This window comes from Dendronephthya gigantea, unplaced genomic scaffold, assembly GCF_004324835.1.
Source record: "Dendronephthya gigantea isolate DGI-Jeju-01 unplaced genomic scaffold, DenGig_1.0 000018F, whole genome shotgun sequence".
Classification (NCBI taxonomy): Eukaryota; Metazoa; Cnidaria; class Anthozoa; order Malacalcyonacea; family Nephtheidae; genus Dendronephthya; species Dendronephthya gigantea.
In genome coordinates, this window is record NW_021163028.1 from 2,280,975 (window position 1) to 2,301,321 (window position 20,347).

At 38.5% G+C, this 20,347-nt stretch overlaps 3 protein-coding genes across 3 annotated transcripts; 2 read left to right on the forward strand and 1 right to left on the reverse strand.

Annotated features, from left to right (window-relative positions):
• The first annotated feature begins 1,986 nt into the window (after positions 1-1,986).
• LOC114520922 lies at positions 1,987-5,803 on the forward strand. Its single transcript, XM_028541272.1, has 2 exons — positions 1,987-2,218; positions 3,649-5,803. Exons 1-2 carry the CDS (start codon positions 2,187-2,189, stop codon positions 4,319-4,321), a joined length of 705 nt encoding a protein of 234 aa, XP_028397073.1. The 5' UTR covers positions 1,987-2,186; the 3' UTR covers positions 4,322-5,803.
• A 7,287-nt stretch (positions 5,804-13,090) lies between these two features.
• LOC114520826 lies at positions 13,091-16,527 on the forward strand. The gene is made up of 2 exons (XM_028541159.1): positions 13,091-15,359; positions 15,797-16,527. Exons 1-2 carry the CDS (start codon positions 13,706-13,708, stop codon positions 16,525-16,527), a joined length of 2,385 nt encoding a protein of 794 aa, XP_028396960.1. The 5' UTR covers positions 13,091-13,705.
• A 1,434-nt stretch (positions 16,528-17,961) lies between these two features.
• LOC114520827 (ATP-dependent DNA helicase Q-like 4A) lies at positions 17,962-20,254 on the reverse strand. Its single transcript, XM_028541160.1, has 4 exons — positions 19,705-20,254; positions 19,261-19,554; positions 18,152-19,069; positions 17,962-18,057 (listed from the first exon to the last, which is right to left on the reverse strand). The coding sequence occupies exons 1-4, from the start codon at positions 19,990-19,992 to the stop codon at positions 17,962-17,964; spliced, it is 1,596 nt and encodes a 531-aa protein (XP_028396961.1). The 5' UTR covers positions 19,993-20,254.
• Positions 20,255-20,347: the final 93 nt, after the last annotated feature.

Here is a 20,347-nt window from a genome sequence, read left to right on the forward strand (position 1 = left end):
ATTGACAAAATAACAATTCTATTAGATATCAACTTACGTTCCTGATGAAAAATATTCAAACAGATACCCGAACCCATAAATTGGCAAGAATACGCCCTATAGTTTTATTTACGGAGTAAACTCTCTTTAGAATTCTAAATTACAAAAATATACAGTTACATATCCATGCACACAGTGCTCTGGCTTATCCTGAACCAAAGGCAACACTTTGTTGAATGTCTTCTATGTAATATCTAGACTAGACCTTCACGTCTGTGCTTAAATTGTGTGTACACAGACACAATACGCAAAAAATAACCTCCAGAGGCATCGAGATTCGACCAACTGTCATGCCAGTATACCTGTGCAATATTTTCCAGGGAAAGGATATTGTTGTATTGTAGAATGTACTATAAACTACACCGAATGACGTTTGGACTTTGAAGTGGGTTGATTTCGGGTATTCAGACACACACAGCAAAACCACACGATACATCACTGTTCGTAGCTTTACTGGACCTGCACCCAATTTGGGCATTGTAACTTTGTGAACGTTTATATGTATATGACACAAAACAATAAAAGCACATTGTACAACACTACTTTACTAAACCCCGCCTTTGTGTGGGTATAAAAAACGATGGCGGTCCCTCATCAATTATAGATCTGTAAACCGCTCATAATGTGATATCAGACCACAAAAGCACATTGTACAATATTACCTTCACTGGACTCTGACTTAGCATGAATGAAGTAAATTTACGACTCCTATTTAGTTGGAGATCTGAGAATCGTTGACACAAAATCATGAAATCATTTTGTAAAAAACTCTCTTTGCACATTCTACTGGCAATAATTACCTTCACTGAACCCCGCCTTTGCAAGAGTAAAGTAAAACCTCGGCTCCTATATTGTAGATCTTCGAACCGTTCATGATGTGGTACAACGATTGGTGTTACACAGCTCATCAAAGGCACCCGGGACAGTTTGCCGGGAACCCGCAAGACTGCGACGACATGCATGTGAAACGTCCTATGAACAGTTTCATGGTTTGGGCTAAGGTGATGAGGCGAAAATTTGCCGAAGAAAATCCGAAGTTACACAATGCCGAGATCAGTAAAATGCTGGGCAAGGCGTGGAATGAACTCACGACCAAAGAGAAACGGCCCTATGTTGAGAAGGCCGAAAGGTATGAGGATTTCTAAGCAGTACTCTAGCAGTTTCAAGATGTGTAGCAATGCTGCGTGATCATAAGAAGGTGATCTAGACTCGAGATTTATTGGAGTTGGTATATCAAATGTGAAACAGTTCAGAGTTGTTTAGTTTAGGTTAAGGGATTAATTTCCGTAGACGTATATGCATGTATAAGAAAATCTACAAAAAGTAAAAATATCGACTTGGTAAATATTTGTGTAGTTTAGGTTTACTTCTGCAGGCAGTAGCACTCGAGAAATTCATTTCAGAAGAGACTACTTAAGACAAAATGTTTTTAAGGAGGCAGTTAATTTCAAGGGAAACCGATCTATTCAGAGAGCATTAGACTTCTTCGTTAACCAAATGGACAGATCACAGATCAGTTCACCACCAGTGCATGCATGCACCCAAGATTGCGTTAGTGATTCGAACTATCGAACTGCTGTTGTTCAGAAGAGTTAGGAAATATAAAATATGCTTCGAGCACAATTTATATAAGTGTGCTTTGATCTATTTTTCTTCATATACAAACTCAGTCTCGTCAAGTTGGCCTCAGGGGAGAGCTGAGATAGTTGTTGTGTTTAGTCCACAGTTCCTGTGGCCACGAGTCGCATGACACTTTATCAAGAACAGCTGCCACTTACAGGACGTCTAAGAGAACTCAGTAATCGCTTGAGCTATGTTTTGGAAATGACATTTAGTTTTTTGTTCGTTATCATCTTAGGTTGAGGATCCTGCATATGAAAGAACATCCCAACTATCGTTACACTCCGAAGAAAGAGACCGCGAAGAAGATGGGCTGTGGAGGTTTCCCGCACCCCTATGCCTCGTTCCGACCACCGTACGGCTTCAACGCTGTACCTAATGTCTCGGTAGTTCCCCCCACCAGTCGATTTCATTTTCCAGACCCCAGTCAATACGTTGAAGGAGGGAGTGTTACCCCCAGATACATCTATAGCCCGGTACCACCGTTAAGTCATCCACCTTCGCCAAATACTGCCGTACCACACCACATGCCAAATCATCCAGCATCACCAAATAATGGGTAAGAGAAACAAAATTCGTGTTTAAATTTAGTAAATGTCCTTGAAAAACGTCAAGTGTGCGAAAGCTGCAAACATAAAAACCGCGTATAATTGGACTAGTTTATACTATCAAAATGACCTTGTTTTGAAGAATTGGTGCTGGTTTACACATCATCCTATTTTTTATCAATGTACTTTGTCTGCATGATAGTGCAAACCACTTTCAAAAACATTAGACTGGTTTGCACCACCAAAACCTCTTAGATTCTCCTAAACTTTACAAGATCAAATTAAGTTTTTTCTTAATGAAAGTGTTTTGGCACGTTATGAATCTCTTTGAAGACATGTAAGGCTTGTTTACTTTGATATCCAAATTTCGTCTGATTGCGTAATTGCGTGCATTTTTTAAATATGGTTGCTTGCGTGAGGATAGTCGATAGATTCCAAATACATGAAGATACCGCTGTCTATCAATATACTCGCGGCTACCTACTGCCACTGGACAGGTTTCTTTATGAACTGGTTAAACTACACGAAAGCTAAACTATACGTTTCGACTTAAGTACGCTTCGGGACTTCCCACGCAATTTGGTATCCATTCACCAACTTATATATGAATACACTATCCCTGGCTATTCGATTGAAACGTCTAAATTTTAGGTGTTCATAAACCAATTTTCCAGTTGTGTTTTTCATACGAGTAATGTTTGTGTTAGAGTGTTTGAACGTAAAATTTAACGAACGAAAAAATCAAGAGATATAGTGCATGGCTTTAGATTTGGTGGAAGAAAAGATTTTCGGGACTCATAATCAGCCTGCATGGTGCTAGGTCGACTAATGTAACTATATAACTGCCCTTAATTAATGCTGGCTTGCACTTTCGAATCGACCTGTAGAATTTGTTCTGAGTGTGTGACAATTTAATTGCAAATCCGGTCTTTTAGAGACTTAAATTCAAAGCTGGTTTATCGCGAACCATATCGGTCGTTGCCAAACCGTATATGACTGACGTCACTAAACCTCTTCGAAAGATTAAAATTTCGCACTTTCCCAACTGTCCAAATATGCCATCATTAAAGTAGCTATGTAAGGATGTAATCTCTTGTAAGCACTTAATTAAAACGCCAAATTACATTCGACTTTTGTACTTAACGGTAAGTCTTATGCTGAAAAATCTCACAAATTGAGGGCAAATCACGCTATCGGGCTCCGCCTGGTCAAATTTAACAAATCGGGCGGAGAACTTATAGAAAAGGATCTTTCTTTCTTGACATCGGCGTTTTGCTACATCAAAAACTTCAAAATTAAGCTTGCCTTTGTGAGTTGTGTTTACACTAAGACGCTAAGACGGATATGATCTGTGAAACGGAAGACGCGTTGCTACGGCATTATCCTTATAATAACTTGTGCAAACCCGGTCGTTAAACGGCTCTGTGTATGTGCTCTTTAGGATGGCGCATCATCACACCACCCACACAATGTCACCGAATACAACGATTCCGCAACACTATCAAAACCACGCTGCCTCGTCGCCGAGTGCGCACGGCCCACAACTCCATCTAAATCGGCCACCAGAGAAAACCTACAGTCCTCACGGTAGCCCCGAGAGCCCGCACTGTGGCAGTAGCGTGTACCTCTCGCCGCCTGCCTACACAACGGACGAGGAGTACACCGCGCAAGCGGTTTCCCCACAAGCTCAGTTGAGCGGAGTACGGCAGTGCAGCCCCAGATTTGAAGTAGAGAACGTGAAGAAGACGTACACGAATCTTACCAGCCCGCATGTCGAAGGGAACGGGATGCATTCGGAGGAAAAAGCGCACTATAATAGCTACCCGTCCGCTACGACATCCCCACACTTGGCCGAGAAATACAACGCATTTCCAGCCAGCTCCAGTCAGCAGTGGCAGCGCGCGCAAGACGCCATCGCCACAAGGGAATCGCATGGAAGGCCTTCGACCGTGATCGCGTGCCAAAGCGCACAGCGTCCGACAATTCCTCACGCAAACTCAAATCTTCCCACTGGTCAACGCGGAGAAATGGGTGCGTTCGAGCACCTTAGAGATCTGCTTTATGACGACTTAAATCGCGATGAGTTTGACGTGTACTTGAAGAAGGAAACATAATGTTTACAAAGTACTTGAAGCATGTCAACAGCTACTTGAAACAGATAAGTGTAAAAAAGCGTTTATGCTACGATAGGTCTGAGGGCTTTTTAGACCGTGATAATCACGGCCGCCTGTGTGGAAGGCTCACTGTATAAAATTGAGAGCGCTTAGAACCTTCATACACGACAAATTTGCTCAATAGAACGCTAGCCGTGATATTTTGTAAAGCATAATTATTCAGAAGGCAGGAAAGCGAATCTCCCGTGTGGACATTTAGTTGCGACGCGCATAGTTTACTCCTTCGCCGAGTCTGAGATTTTGTCGTGGGACGTGGGAGAAAGGCGTGCGTCGTGGAGTCGTGGACCGAAAAAAAATTATAAAAGTCTGGCAGTCTCGATGAACTTAATGTCTTACAAATTGAGTTCATACGGCTATACATTAAGATATGGTTCTCTCAGCAATTAATGCGAGCTAAAATGACAACAACGGTGGCCAGTCTAGAATCCAGCTGCAATGCTACGATTTTAGTCACCGATTTATAGTGTCAGGTGTAGTAACAAAGCTAGTGAAAAGAACTGAAAAAATGAGAGAATAAGGTGCCCGATCATTCTACTGAATGATTTCTTTTGTGACAAGTAATTAAATCTTCTCATCTCGTATCGCTAAATCAGTGGGAAAAAATTCTTACGGTACTTCTAGCTAACTAGACGTAGTTTTTTAACCCCCTCACGTCCCGTGCAACACGACTCAACACTCGCTATAACCCTTTCTTCCCTTCTCGTGGGGCAATGCCAGCTGAGATGTTGTGCTGACATGCAGGAATGTCACGAGCGGAAATTCCCTTGCATGGGATATGTGCCAAAATCGGTCACATACCAAAATGGTTGCGGCGTTAAGCGAGCCTTGATGACAGTTGTCTGGCCTAGAAATTAGATTATAACATGAGAATGTAGCACTCATGACCTGTGATAGGAATCATCACCATTAACAATTCTGTCAACTGTAGTACACTTCATACGACATGTACTGGTGATTGCGTGCACTCGCTAAAACCAAATAAAATTCCTCGAATGTCTACACCGCATGCGTCACTGCAAGCCTCTGGGTTGTTTGATTAAAAAGCATGTTGTTTTGCTTGATTTGCGCAATTTGCGCAAACCCGTGCATGTTATTTAAATTGCGCATATTATTCAAATTTGCGCAAATCAATATAATTAGCCGCGCATTAGACGCGCAAATAATTTGTTGTCTTATCTGCCTAAAGGATCTGACAGACTCTTCACATTATGATGGATAATAAACTTATCGCATGTCTTCGCCGATTGACATAAGTCAACGGTAACTTTGAACTAACGCGACTTTGAAGTTCAGAGCGTTCGCTTTCGCATGAGAAAGCAATGCCTTGAAATTTTGGACCATTTAGAAGCTTATAAATGGTCAATACCAGCGTGATCTCAGTGTTTCTTTTTTGCCATTTCTATGTAAATAAAATATTGTAAATAAAAGCCATGTTTTTTATCTTGTATATGGTTTCAATTGCAACGTCGGGCGCGGTGTATGTAACTATGCATATATGGCACGAATTAAGCGCTCGAAACGTTCCGCGTTTAAAGTGCCGTTTTTTTGTCCACAAGCTGCTATTAATTGACAGATTCGATGTTCACGATGTGTCGAAGTGTCAACTTATTTATATTGACAAGCAATTGCTATTAAAACACCAGCATCTCTTTAAATGTTCAAACGCCGGTAAAAACATTGAACCCATTCAAAATTTGCATTGACAAGCGTTCGTTACATGCAAACCACTCATTCAATATTTATATTAATTGACAATCAATTGCAAAACACTAAAAACACTTTAAATTAAGAGAAGACTGGTTTGTATTGCATCATTCAAAGCTCACGCGTACTGACAAGAAGATAGCTATTGGATTTTCAATCTCTGCAGTCCGATGACTTTCTGAAAGGCGGTTGGTTGTTGAAATTTTGAAGGATATATGGAATCTGTGCAGTCTTTACAAGAACCGCTTCGGTTCCCTAAACGCCATTCATAACACTTGTTTTGTATATGAGCATGCTTTGTATAGTATTATTATTATCCAGCTCTAACCAAAGCGCGCTAATCCGGGAATTACACGACATCAGTGACATTGCAAATGTTTGCCGATCCGAATTAAAACTCTACCAACGACACTCAAAAGACAGTTCCCTTGCGAATTCTATTTTGTCTGGTTTCTTTCTCGTTGTTACTAAAACAGGATGCAAAAACGTAATCCTTGTTTTTCTTCGGTATTAGAACTATAATATAGCGAAACGCAGTACGATGAAATAAAATTTACAATTGCAGCCAGGAAGGAACGTTTTTCACTGTAACTTGGGTAAAACTATTCAAGCCGACTGGATAACGAAAACAGTGATCCGATTTTGAGGTCGTAATATTTTTCAAAAGGTCGGATTTATGAATGTGTCAGCCAAATTCTGAACTACGCTAAATCTGGCAAATATTTAGGCTATTAGAGCAATAATATTTTTTCTATCGCTATTTAGCCGTCCGCCTATCTTGCTAACGACAATTTCCAACAAATCATTCTTCATTTAAATTTAGAACGTTTCAACATGGTCGGCAAATAAGGCTTATGCATGGTGGCCATGTTAAGTAGGGTTAATAAAGAGGCCATTGATAAAAAAAAATACTATCTGGAAAGTGGGGGAATACGTTTCCTTTCCAACTAACACTGAAACGATTATCAGGAAGAAGCGAATATATAGAGCTTCTTTATGACATCTCCGCATGATAGCAAATTAGATCTAGGGAGAAAAATTCGACATAGCTACCATTGGCTTTAATTATTCACAATCTACCTCCTCCGCAGGCGGCTAGGGAGCATTTCGGGCGATTTCGCAAAATATAACCGAAGAAGGGCCTGCGGATGAGGTAGATTCACAACAGATGAGTGATCTATCCAGTCTCAATGAAAATCTCGCTTTCGCCTTGCCAGTTCAATACAGAGACGCTAAGGACGAAGTTTTTCAGTAACGAGGGGTGTGTAACGTCTTTCAATAATAAACTTTACAGATTATTTACAGATACAGATTAATGACAAAAAATTTGGTTCTTTCGCCAACGGCACGGTTTATTTCACTGTATATATCATGATGTATTTGTATCATGTAGATCTCTATCAAATAGTGCCTCCCCTTAGGCCTCGGAGCACCGGGAAATCGTCCCCCGCATGACAACGAGAGGCCGCGCATGACAACGCTTAGTTAGCCTCAATCGAATTGTTCAACCGGCTGATGACAATATAAATTATGGGAACGCATTTTCTTTTTAAACATTTGAGTGAATGACGCTGTCTGTAGATAGAAAATTTATGTCAAACTTTGGGATTGGAACTTTTTCCTGCGTTTCTCGGGCAGGTCTGGCCGTCAGGGTCAGCGGTAGTTGCTGAGAGGTATAGGAATCTATTGCTTTTTCCAAAGTCCGTCGCATCCCAGGGATGTTTAAAGGAATTTCACGGAGGTAACCACGTTGTTTTTGGGACTCTCTTTAGGGCAGAAGCAAAGGCGATTATACCATTTTCCTTTTGGAAGGCCACGCTTTTCATGATTCTAACCAAGGACTTCCATAACTATACCATTGCAACACTATTCTGAACGAGAGATGAATATTCTAATTTGGCAACTACGAAACCTTCGTCAATTTTGTGTTTATTCCATCCATGGACGTTTCATACACTTACATTTTGATAGTTGAAGACTCTTTACTAGTTTACATCCTTATGTAATACTGCATTGCAAGTTGCAAAGAAAAATTTCACCGTTTATAACATGCATGGCCTTGTATAAGGCTTGTTTGAGAACGTTGATACTTTTAATACGGTATCAAGGCATATGGGAATATAGACATGTAATTGTAAAGTGATAATGGTTCAGTAGAAGTAGACTGCAGAGTTTAAAATAATGCTAACATGCAGGTCTGGTAGCATTTATCATAAGGTTGTTTATGAGTTGCTACTGAAATGCCGTCGGTATACCATCTGTGTTCTTATTTATATACCATCTCGATTTGTGGCATCGTGACGAAAACAAAAGCTTCACCGACTGACAGAATTAATTAACACAAATGAAATGTGGGTGCTCGGAAACCCGTAAACAGTCCGGCTCTTGGGTAAAACAGAAGAAATATTCGAAATTTCTAAAGCCAGGAATTATATAAGGCCTCAACCTAAATATATAGGGTTTGTAGCTTTGTATTTTTGATTTTCGTATGATACTCAACGAATTACTGCCCCCACTCGTTGAAAAAGAAATATTTCTCCCGACAGTAACCACCAGGTTAGTCACAAACTGTGTCGACGAAAAACAACGTACGATCATAAAGATAATGACAACAAGGCTTAATTTGGTAACTGCGGTTTCCAAAGGCAAAGGTTGAAAGTGTAATTTTTGCATTCATGTGTTGACGATTGTAATAAGAGGTGTTGGTTGATTTTTTCATCATATTTTGGGCTTCGATCCCGTCACATTTTCATTTCAAAAGGTGGAGTCCATCGTTAATGTGATTTGATCACCGAAATGACCGAAAGAGTCATTGAAACACGAAGTGCTTGCCGAATGTTTCTCTTCACTTAGAGATGGTATTCGCATGCTGAAAACCAAACCACAATTTGTATAGAAACTTATACGTTAAATCTGGCCGAATGTCTAAATTGCATTTTGGCATGCATGCTATTTCATTAAATGCTTGGTTTTCCTATAAGCACAAGACATCAATCGTGCCGGCTTCCACATAAATCAAACATGACAGAGCACAAATAATGATTTTCTGTTGAAATTATATCTGTTCGGTATTGTTGTGACGATGGCTTTGCTTTTCCTATACGCCGGCTTATGCCAAAGTTACTAATAAAAACCAGGTTCGATACCTACTAAATTGAAACTCACAGTTTCTTCCACCAACTCAGTTCCTTAACGGATGACTCGTAAACCCCCCGCGGAGCGTGGTATGTTTAAATATATCAGGGATCAGTTCATGGGGCATGGTTTTTGTATAGCGGGGGGGGGGGGGTGTTAAGCAAGCCACAAGCATGTTTTTTCAAAAAATTAACTGAAATAGTGTCACAGCCTCTAATGTAACACCGTTTAGCTGAACTTGTACTTAATGTACTTGTACTTATAACTGAACTTGTTCTTGTACTTTACCGTGCCTTATTACCATCGGTAGTTATAATGACTTATTTAAAGGCAATATAGATTTTTGAAACAGCCTCTGCCCAGGAAATAAACAGGAATTTTCTTTTGTATATATGCATGAGTACAAAGCTAACTTTCCTTTTATAAAGAGAGACCATGCATGCAAGCCTTTTCACCAGACAGCTTTTCAAAGACTGTTCGAAATGCAAACTCCCGAAGTTATTCGCAATTTGATTGGTTCAAGAACAAATTGCCGCCTTGTAACAGTAGTTGTTTTCCACAACATATCAACTGCATGACCTTCAAGCTTCAACATCGTCTACTTTTAAGCTGTGGCAATTAGTGCTTTTTCAAATTGGGTTCAGTGTGAACTCTTTCTGACAACAAAATACAGGAATTTGTAATTCCCACGATCGTTATCTCAACATTCTTTCCGGTTTTAGGAGTTGTTCAGATCGTCGTCTTTTTAGTGTTGTCTAGTATATTACACCAGCCGCCATACGGTATTTCGGTAAAAAATTCACCTTTGGAAATTTATCATAACTGTCAAATAAAATTATCAAGTAAGTATGTTATGTATACATGCACCGCCTAAAAATTTCGTACTGCTCAGTCTTTGAATTTTTTTGAGAATTATATAATTATATTGCTTGCTACAGCCTGCACTACTAGTAAGAGTGATTTTTTATGAACACATCAAGGCATTATTCAAAAACAGTTGGCAATCGAATCGTGCGATTTCAACAGGCCTTTCGGTATTTTAAATCACATTAAAGGACTCCTCCTTTTGTATCATTGCATGACGTGAAAATCTCGACAGAACACGTTGATAATATCGGCCAACTCCCGTCTTTTTCACAACAGCAAACATGCGTAACAATTGAACTTTCAACCTTTCGCAAACCGCAATCACCATTCGAGCTATTAAGCCTATATAGCTATTAAGCCTTCAGGTCTCATGAAGGATTATGTATATTCACACGAAATAAAAAGACAATGAAATCCGTTTAAGATAGTTAACAGATATTCTGGAAAGTACTAGTCTTCACGAATGAAGCTAGTAGTAAAAAAAGTCCAATTTCCAAACTATTATATATTCCTCGCTTTTAACACTTTCGTATGAGTATAGTTGAGATGCCGCAATATCAATTGTTCTTAAATGCGTTTTGCACACCACTAAAAGCACTAAAGTTTGGCAAAATCTACGGTTGACCTGTACTTTGCGAAGAACGCATGTTCCTGACTGCATGGTCAACTGGGCGCGTTACCCGCAAACAGCGTCATAACACAGACGTTCTATCTGGGCCACACCTAACAAACATCGGACTTATTCCGGGAAATATTCTGCGGAGCCGTTTGAAGTAGCATTTAGCTTGCATTGCATACCATCGTGCATCAGCCAACAACCAACCATTCATAGCCACCGTAACTAAATAGAAGTATTTGCTGAGCGAAATGACCGAAATGAAATAACCGAATAAGACTTGAGGCCCTGTTACACCATTCGTGCAACCTGCAATGCAATTCTACTTTAAAGAGATGTAAATTAGTGAAGAGTCGCCATGGAGTGTAATAAAGACAGTGAACTGTAATAAACAACTTTAATAACTCTATTTTAATTTCACTGAATAAAGACAAAAGTTCGGTAATTGCCAAATTTACATCTCTCAAAAGAAGAATTGCATTGCAAGTTGCACGAAAAATTGCACCGTGTAGCATGGCCTTTAGTTCTTTCATGCTTGCTGGTGTAATCATCTACACGGTCTGTCTAAGTTGTTCAATCTCGTTCCCCGAGCCTGGTATATTATTTGCAGGTTTGTTTTCAAACATTTGTTGATCGCACTCTCCTCCGCAGAGGCTTTTTGGGTAATCTAACAATAATTGAGAATTATATAATACAATTGAGAATTATATGATATAATTCGTAGTAGCGGGCGGACGGGAGGGAGCTAATAATAGTAGCGGTGAGTGGCGGGCGGACGGGAGGGAGTCGGGCGGTTGCGGGTTGGGGAAAAAAAGAAGGGAAGCCTCTGCCATATAACGTGCGGTTCTTTGGTGTGAAATGCGGTTCTTTGGTTTTGGCGGTTTACTGGTACAATCGATATTATAATGGCTGAGTTCGATAGCGATATAGAAGAAATTGAGCGCTCTTTTCATAATATGAGTCTAGATGGTAAGTATAATATATTAGTTTAATTTTAACAAATGCATAAAATGTTATAATTTACTCAAGTTTATATTAATATTGATGCAAGATTAATTAATATCATTCGATTGCCTTGATATTTTGGCAAGTTTCAGAAGTGAAAGTATTTACATATGTAGTTATGTTAATTTTGCATTGGCTTGCATATATTAAAATCGTCGTCAGCTACAGGCTACTGTATTTATATATTTTTATCGTATATTTTGTTTTGTTTTTCTGTTTACACCACTGAATGCAAGTGGTTTACACTATACTGGCAGTTCATTGTATAAATCTGTAAACTACAAATTATTATCCATAATTGATTATCCTGAAATTTGTCATAAATCAGATAATGATGAAGATCTTGGTTGTTTGCCAATGCCACTTGAGAGAGATGATGGTAAAGACCTTGCTTGTTTTCCTATGTCTGCTGAGAAGGCTGGTGATGAAGACCTTGGCTGTTTGCCCATGCCAATACAGAGTGCTGTATTGACAAGTACTCCAAAGAAGGTGAAACAACGGCAACTAGTACCTGTAGCTGGGAAGCATGATTTGACACCAGATTCAAAAAGACAAAATGAGCCACCTTCAAAGATCATGAATATGCAATCTGGAAGTCCTTTGTTAACATCTGGTAATTATTTCATAAATTATTCTATTGTTATGTACTGTATATTGCAAACCCTGCCTTAAACTGCTTGCTTTATTTTTAGGTAATTTGACAGTCCCCCTCCCCTAAACTGCTGGGTTGAAATGCCCCCTCCCCTCTTTGTTAATTATTAATGAACCTTTAAATGTTAAATTGAAAATTTATTTCAAATATTTAATTATCATATTTTAAATTTATATTGTATTATTAAAATCTACAAAAATGTTTTTTCTTCATAACCTGAACATTTTAGTTTATATGTTTTGTATAACCAGTTGCTATATACAGTATACAGCTAAACACCTAAACCTTATTGTGTTTGAGTTACTTAATGTGTGTTGGTGGATGCACATTCTATTAGCACAAATTGAAGCTTTCCATTATAGCTATCATAATGTTTGTCATTACAATAAGATAGTAGCACTGTGGTTTAAAATGTAAAAGTACAGTAATATTAATTGAATGTAACATTAACTTTATGTCTGTATACTTAACTTTGTTTTTTTATTGTGTTTTAATAGAGTCATGCGAACTGCCAAAGCCAAGTGGAGTATTTTACAAAAGAAGAAGGGAGAGCTATGTCAAAATGTTGTTAGAGCATTTTGAAGAGAGAGAAGGTGCTCAGGTAAAGCAAGAAGCTGTTATGAAGGTGCTACAGTTGAACAACTACCAAAAAATACAGGCCACAAATGCTGTCAAATTGGCATTTCCAAACTCAATGGTCATTAGAAAAGGTACTGGACCAGACCGCATTCAGCTTTATAAAAATATTTGTATTAAATCGTTTTCTGCACCAGTGTCCACAAGCAATGTTCCCTCACTGGAATTAAACGAAAGTCCAGAGATAGCAAACATCAAGACACTGATATCCAGTGCTACTAATGAACTTGATTTAGCAAGAAAGAATGTTGATGACCATTTATCAAAAGAAAATGTAAACAAAGATGTTGTGAAGGCATTGCTACACAAGCAACTAGAAGCACACAACAGACTGCAGGAACTGAATGACTTACTAACAAGTCTACTTCAGAAAGCAATTAACCAGTTAACATCAAAACAGACTCAGTGTGAAAATATTTGTACTTTTGAAGTAGATCAATTACAAAAAGAAATTTCTGTATTCTCTACATTTTTGAACACAGAACTTAGTTCAAAAACATTAACTGAATGTGACCTCACTGGATGTTTTTCCAAATTGACTTCAGATGTTAAAGATAATTGTCCACTTTTGTTTAATGTGCTATGTACTATTTTTCTACACAAGAAAAATGGGCGACCTGTCAGTGAGTATCGTGTCAAGAGTGCAGTCCATGCTTTAGCTATTTTGGTGAGCTTGAGAAATCAAAAACTTACCAACGATTTTAGGCTCATGTTTACATATCTTTGCATATCATTTGGAGCAGGGCTCAGATTTGTCACCATGATGAATCATCTAGGCTTAACGGTGAGCTGGGAGAAGGCCATGAAATTCTTTGACGAGCAGCAAAAGAAACGAGAGAAAGATATTGCCCAGTTATCCCCAGTGAATGTTCCAGTCATTTTGATGATTGACAATATAAACATCTACCGCGGGAAGAGGAAACATTTGCGTCTTTTCAAAAGTGCTGGTCCAACAATGTGGAACTTTACTGGTCAAGCATTGTTAATACCAAATGTAGATGGAATGGATGAAGTACTCAATGATAAGGAATCTTGCATAACACCACAAGGTTCAGCGACGGACATGAAGCCAGACGATATTTTTTTAGAGAGTGACGACGAGAAGGCAAAACTATTTAATGCATTTGTTGACAAGTACTTAGTGGAACTTTTAGATATTGCTTTGAACAAACTGCCATTCACTGTGCATCAGTTTAAGGAAATGACTGAGAAGCAGATAGATGCATATATAGCCACTGCCTCTAATTTCGAGAGCACTGAAAAGTATACGCTAGATATACCAGTAGAAAAGGATCTCCTACCGAATGCATCCCACAGTTCGAAGAGCAATGTACACATATTGCCACTGTCGTTGGAAGATAATAGCACAATCTTTGGAACAATGAGTATTTTGGACAAGCTGTCAAAGGATTTCAGTTTGCCAGAAGGGGGAAAAAATGCAGAATGTGTACCGTTCAACTGCGTTGCTGGTAATTTTGATGTTATTTCTTCAAGGGCGCATTTCGAGCTACTACTTAGCCAAAAGAGTCACGAGCAGAATATGAAGCGGACCGAAAGTCAAATGCGATCGACAAGGAAAACCTTCGACGGACTTACAGAAGACGATTCGCAGGATGACTTTTCGTTTGCTTCTGATGAAGAAGACGCTCCAGGTATTCGTACTTCTACAAAAGAGACCGTTACTCTTGAACGAGAAAGGAATCGCTTTCAGAATGAAGACAAACCATTCTGGGAAGCGTATAATGGTTTAATGCATGAAATGATGAGCGCTAACACTGCAAATTCTGAAGAGACTTACATGATGTCTATTTCGAGCCTTGAAAACAGAGCATTAACAACAGTCAAAGACCATTTGAAACGGAGTCTCTTACATGTAGCTGTTGAACAAGGTCATCAGAACTTTGTAAAGTATCTTGTGGAACTTGGTATGGATGTAAACTGCCGAGAGGGATGTGGTTTGACGCCCCTAAGCCTTGCTGTTCATGGGAAAAACGGTAATATATGCAAGTATTTAGTTGAATCAGGAGCAAAATATTCTGGACCGTTATTTACAAGTGTTCCGTCACCACTCAGCATGGCTAAAGAATTGAATCTTGAGGACATTCAACAAATATTTGAATACGACCAGGTATTGTCAGACGAAGAGGATGATTTCATTCGTTCAATCGATGCAACATTTCAGGAGAGTTTAACCGCAAATGAACATCCTAAAAGAACTGTCCAGCATTTCAACCGAACTGTCCCCGGATTTATAACGCCTATCGTAGGAGACGTTGGAACGTGTAAAACAAATAGCGCGGTTATGTCCAGGTCGAGGTCGTATCAGTGGGTTGGTCTATGTCCTGGTGACCTTCACAACAAAGGTAACAAAGTAAATTACACATGATTACACTCATATATACAGCTATTTCAATTAAGGTTGACATACTGTAGATAATTGTACAATATGAGCGTTAGGTTTATTTAAACATGGGAAACAGATACCCCTCATTATTTTAGCGCTTACATTGCACAAATGTCTATGTCAATACTTTATGTGTCTTACATGTACCAGCTCTACATTACAGACTTCAAGTTTACTACTTTACCTCCCAAACGGACTACATATAGGGGTATGCCGTAATTGTTAATTTATTGTGAAGTATTTGGGAAAGCGTTAACGATGGTGTTGTAAGTTGTAACTGGCATTTTGATAACCTGAGCGGCTGTCATCTTGGACGATCAACTTTCACAAACACTTCACGATATCACAAGGTTCAAACCAAGTTTTTAAAAATTTTTGTTGTTATTGTTGTTTTAGGCTACTTTTGCGAAATGGTATATAAGGTGCATGGTTCATCGGGTTTTCACTATTTGTTATCAGAAGTTCTTAAGCGAAAAAGACTTACACGCGAAGTTTTTAAAAAGAAAAAATTTCAAGAAAATAATCTAGTAAAAGTTAGAGAAGGTATCAACGATGCGTGTAGAGCATACGGTATTGCGGCAGCTCTTCAGTTTACGGGAAGTAACGAGTTTCCTTCAAAAGAACAACTACGTAATACGGGCAGCACAACCACTACGCTGTTATCCAAATTTAAAGAGTGGCTATCAAAATCATGTGAAAATGATGTTGCTTTTAAACACAGAGCTACTTCATTTCTGCTGTATGGTCCCCTCCAGCAAATGTATGACGCGGCAACAGCTAATGGAGATGGTTATGCGCGCGAGGCTGTATATCAAGCTCAGGCTCCCATGTACGCTCAACTAGGTTTCCGTAACTATTACACCGAAGTTTTCCGGCACATTGTTAATTTCTTAGTAAAGTGGCCAGCTGCGACAAGAATTTTGCTGCAGAAGAATTGTTGTGTCAACCTTCTTGGGAAACCTGGTAATGGAATAGAGCTCGACGCTTACGTGGAATCCGAATTAGTACAGCCATTGAAGAATTACGTGTCTAATCACACAACAGTTCATATGTGCGAGCGGCTAATGGCCAACCTGAATATGTTTGAAATACATAAGAAGGGCATACATGGAGAAAGAGGGATTTGATGTACACCATACTGCCAGACATTCTGTCCAAGATCCATTACCAGACCAGGTTAAAGGTGCCTGGTTCTGTGTCCAAAAGGCATTTTTTGAAGAAAACGAAAGGAAAGAAATTGAATGCTACTCCCTCGATGGTAAAGGTGATGCAAGTGGAAAAGTCCCCAAGAATTTGATTGATGTGGTCGAGAAAGGTAAAGAGAAGATCAGGGATGGCTTTAAAGCAAAACTGTATGACTCCTTTCCTGATTTGAGGTATAAAATCCTTATGGATAAGGATTTTATACATCATGATACAATAAGTTTACGAGATAGATCTATCTACCAGTGCATTTGCAGAAATGAAATGCAAGGGTTACACAATAAAGATGTGTGGCAACATTTCGTGCAAAAATTTGGGGGAAAACTCGCACTTCTGATTGTTAAGCATCACAATCATATCACATATGGATTTTATTGTCCATATAGTACAATTTTGTGAACTGCACAGTTGCCCTTGAAATTGTGTAACTAACTTGGCATTTGTTTACTTTTATGTATATATTACTGTGGGAAATGGAAAACACAGCAGTGGCAAAACTATATATATAGCAACTGGTCATTGGCAGTGACATACCACCCAACTTTCTTATAAAGTTTGGTGCACATAAAACGATTCTAAGAAAAACAATTAGTGGTGTAATTTGTAGTGTCTCTTATTTTTCATCAAATTGCATCCTAAAACAATTAGTGGTGTGATTTGTGGTGTCCCTTATTTTTCATCAAATTGCATCTTAAACCAGAATCAGATTTGTGTGCAACCATCTTTACTATAGATTGTGAACAATGCATTAATATATACAATTACCTACTAATATATTTAGTTAATCTTAAGTGCAGTTTAAATGTATGCTGTTGCCACTACTTTACATGCCCATCAATAAAACACCTTACAAGAGTCATTTGATAAATTCTGAATGTTCCCAATTGTTAGGTATGTTGATGATAATCTATCCTCTACATGCTGAACATGTTCATTCAAAAATCCTTTGAAGATCAAAAAATGTACAAAGTGTGTAAGAACTGAAATGTTTCGGAAATTGGCCTTACCCTTTCCATACTGTGGAACCATGTGAAATCCACTACTAACAATATCTTTCGCCTTGGAACCCATATACGTCATTGTCAGCATGCTGACCTTTACTTTGCTCTGGATTGCAACCATACTTGTCAAGCATGCCAGTATGCTTTTTGCTTCATTTGTGAAATCCTTGATTTGGTGGGTAATTTCTTTTTGACAGATATCACACAATTTGCATGCACCACCTGGCAATTCTGAAAAATATTTTGTAATAAACTGTGTTCTGCAAATTGAACGCTCCATACAAAAACTTGTAATAGCATTAAGAAGAATATGCTTGTTTTCTTTAAATTGCTCTGATGACAATTGAGATATGTTCTTTAAATGGAACATCCTATCACCAAAACGAAATAATAAAATGCAATCACATCTGTGTCCATCACGGCCTCCTCTCCCGGACTCCTGTATATAATCTTCTAAAGATGAAGGAAGAGTTAGATGAATTACAAACCGAACATCTTTTTTGTCTATCCCCATTCCAAATGCGTTTGTGCTACATATAACTCTGACCTTGTTTTCTAGCCAAAGCAAAGCATTTTGCATCCTTTGTCCACCCTCCATCCCTGCATGGTAGTATGTAGCTGTCACACCATGTTCTTTTAGAGTAAATGCAATTTCGACAGTATCTGCTTGGGTAGCACAATAAATTATACCACATACATCTGCAAAATCATCTTCAATTATTTTACAGACTTGTTCTTTAGCTTTATTATCCTTGTTAACAACTGAATAGATTAGATTTTCTCTTCTACATGGCATCTTCACTACCTTTGGGTTATCCATCTCAAGTGTTTGTTTAATTGCATCCAAAGTTTCAGTTGTTGCTGTGCCGGTAAGTGCTATAATTGGAACATTGTAGCTCCGTAAGGTACCAAGCTGCTGGTAGGCTGGGCGAAATTCCTTACCCCATGTGCTAATACAATGTGCTTCATCTATGATGAAAAAACTCAATCTGTTCTCATGACTAATCTGACTCAAGCAATGTTTCAATTGTTCAGTTACAATAGCTTCTGGGCTAATGAACAAAAACTGATATTGACAATCTGGCTGTTTCAGATTATGTAATATATTCTGTCTTTCATTATCAGTTAGCATTGTGTTGTAATAGCATGTGTTGATTCCACATTGTTGTAGTCTTGCAACTTGGTCACTCATTAACATAATAAGAGGTGATACTACAAATGCCAAGCCAGGTGTCATTAGACAAGGAAGAGTATATATAACTGTTTTACCACCACCTGTTGGAATAATTACAACTGTATCTTCTCCAGACAATATAAACTCAATAGCTTCACCTTGGCCTGGTCTGAATTCTTGATGTCCAAAAACTGTTTGGAGAAACTGCAAAGGTGTCTTACATTCTCGAGAAATTTGCATTTGCAAGCACTTGTCTGGCACAGGTGTTTGATGTCTTGGCAATAACATAGACTGCAATAGATACAAACAAGAAATACTACTTTATACAATTATTTTAAATTATTTGAAATTTTAAATGCCTGCACAATTTAAAGCAACGCCAACGAGTATTCAATTAAAAAGACTAAACTTAAATATCCACATGCTACAGGAACCCTGGCAAGTATTAATGTATGTTGCAAATTTTAAAAACGGTAACTTACCCTCTTAGGGGAAACAAAACATTCAGCATAAATTTTTGCACATGCATCCCAAAGTTTAAAACATTGGCCAAGGTGATCAGTTACACTAGAAGATATTTTAACTCGAACATGACAAGGATTCCCGCTAAGATGTTTTAGAATGCCACTGTGTTTCAAATATAAGCCATATAATTTTGCTGCCTCCCGTCTCGTGCTTGCCATAACTTTAAGAGTAGTCATCTTGTTAGCCAAATTTTCAGTAATGTGTTCCACCGAAAACTCCTCGTACTTTTGCAAACTGCAACAGTTCACATTCTGAAATATAAATATTTTAATAGATATTTATATTTTGCCTATTGTGTGCGCAAAGATCAGTTTGTGCAGTTGTGGTTTTGTGCTTTTACTGCTCATAAAAATTAAAATTGACAAAATTACAAAAGTATAAAGAGATAAACATTAACTTACTGCTTCGCCGCGAATCTTGGCTAGTTTTTGCAATACACTGAAAGTTTCCTGCCCATGCAAGTCTTGAAATAGCAACCTACATTCTTTAACAAGTCTTTCGTCAAGGGCCATATGTCGATGTTTCACCCGAAAATGTTGAATTAAACCTGCATCTTCTAAATAAAATTTTATTTCTTTCGTATTTTCATAACATTTAGAACAGATTACTTTACCGGAAACATTCGCTTCTTGAAATGGTCTGGTAGTCAACGACAAAACATTCTTTGTTTGATTTATAGTCTCATCCATATTTATTTTGAAAAATATTCATGAGATGATACGTAATTATAATATGATATGTAATTTGACGCCATATTGGAAACATTATATGGCAGAGGCTTCTCAAATTTCATTTTTCAACCCGCAACCGCCCGACTCCCTCCCGTCCGCCCGCCACTCACCGCTACTATTATTAGCTCCCTCCCGTCCGCCCGCTACTACGAATTATATCATATAATTCTCAATTGTATTATATAATTCTCAATTATTGTTAGATTACCCAAAAAGCCTCTGCGGAGGAGAGTGTGTTGATCGCGCTTCGGAATTCTGGGTACGAGTGATATTTTAAGTTTTAACCGCCCTAACCGCGCCCACTAACCACCTA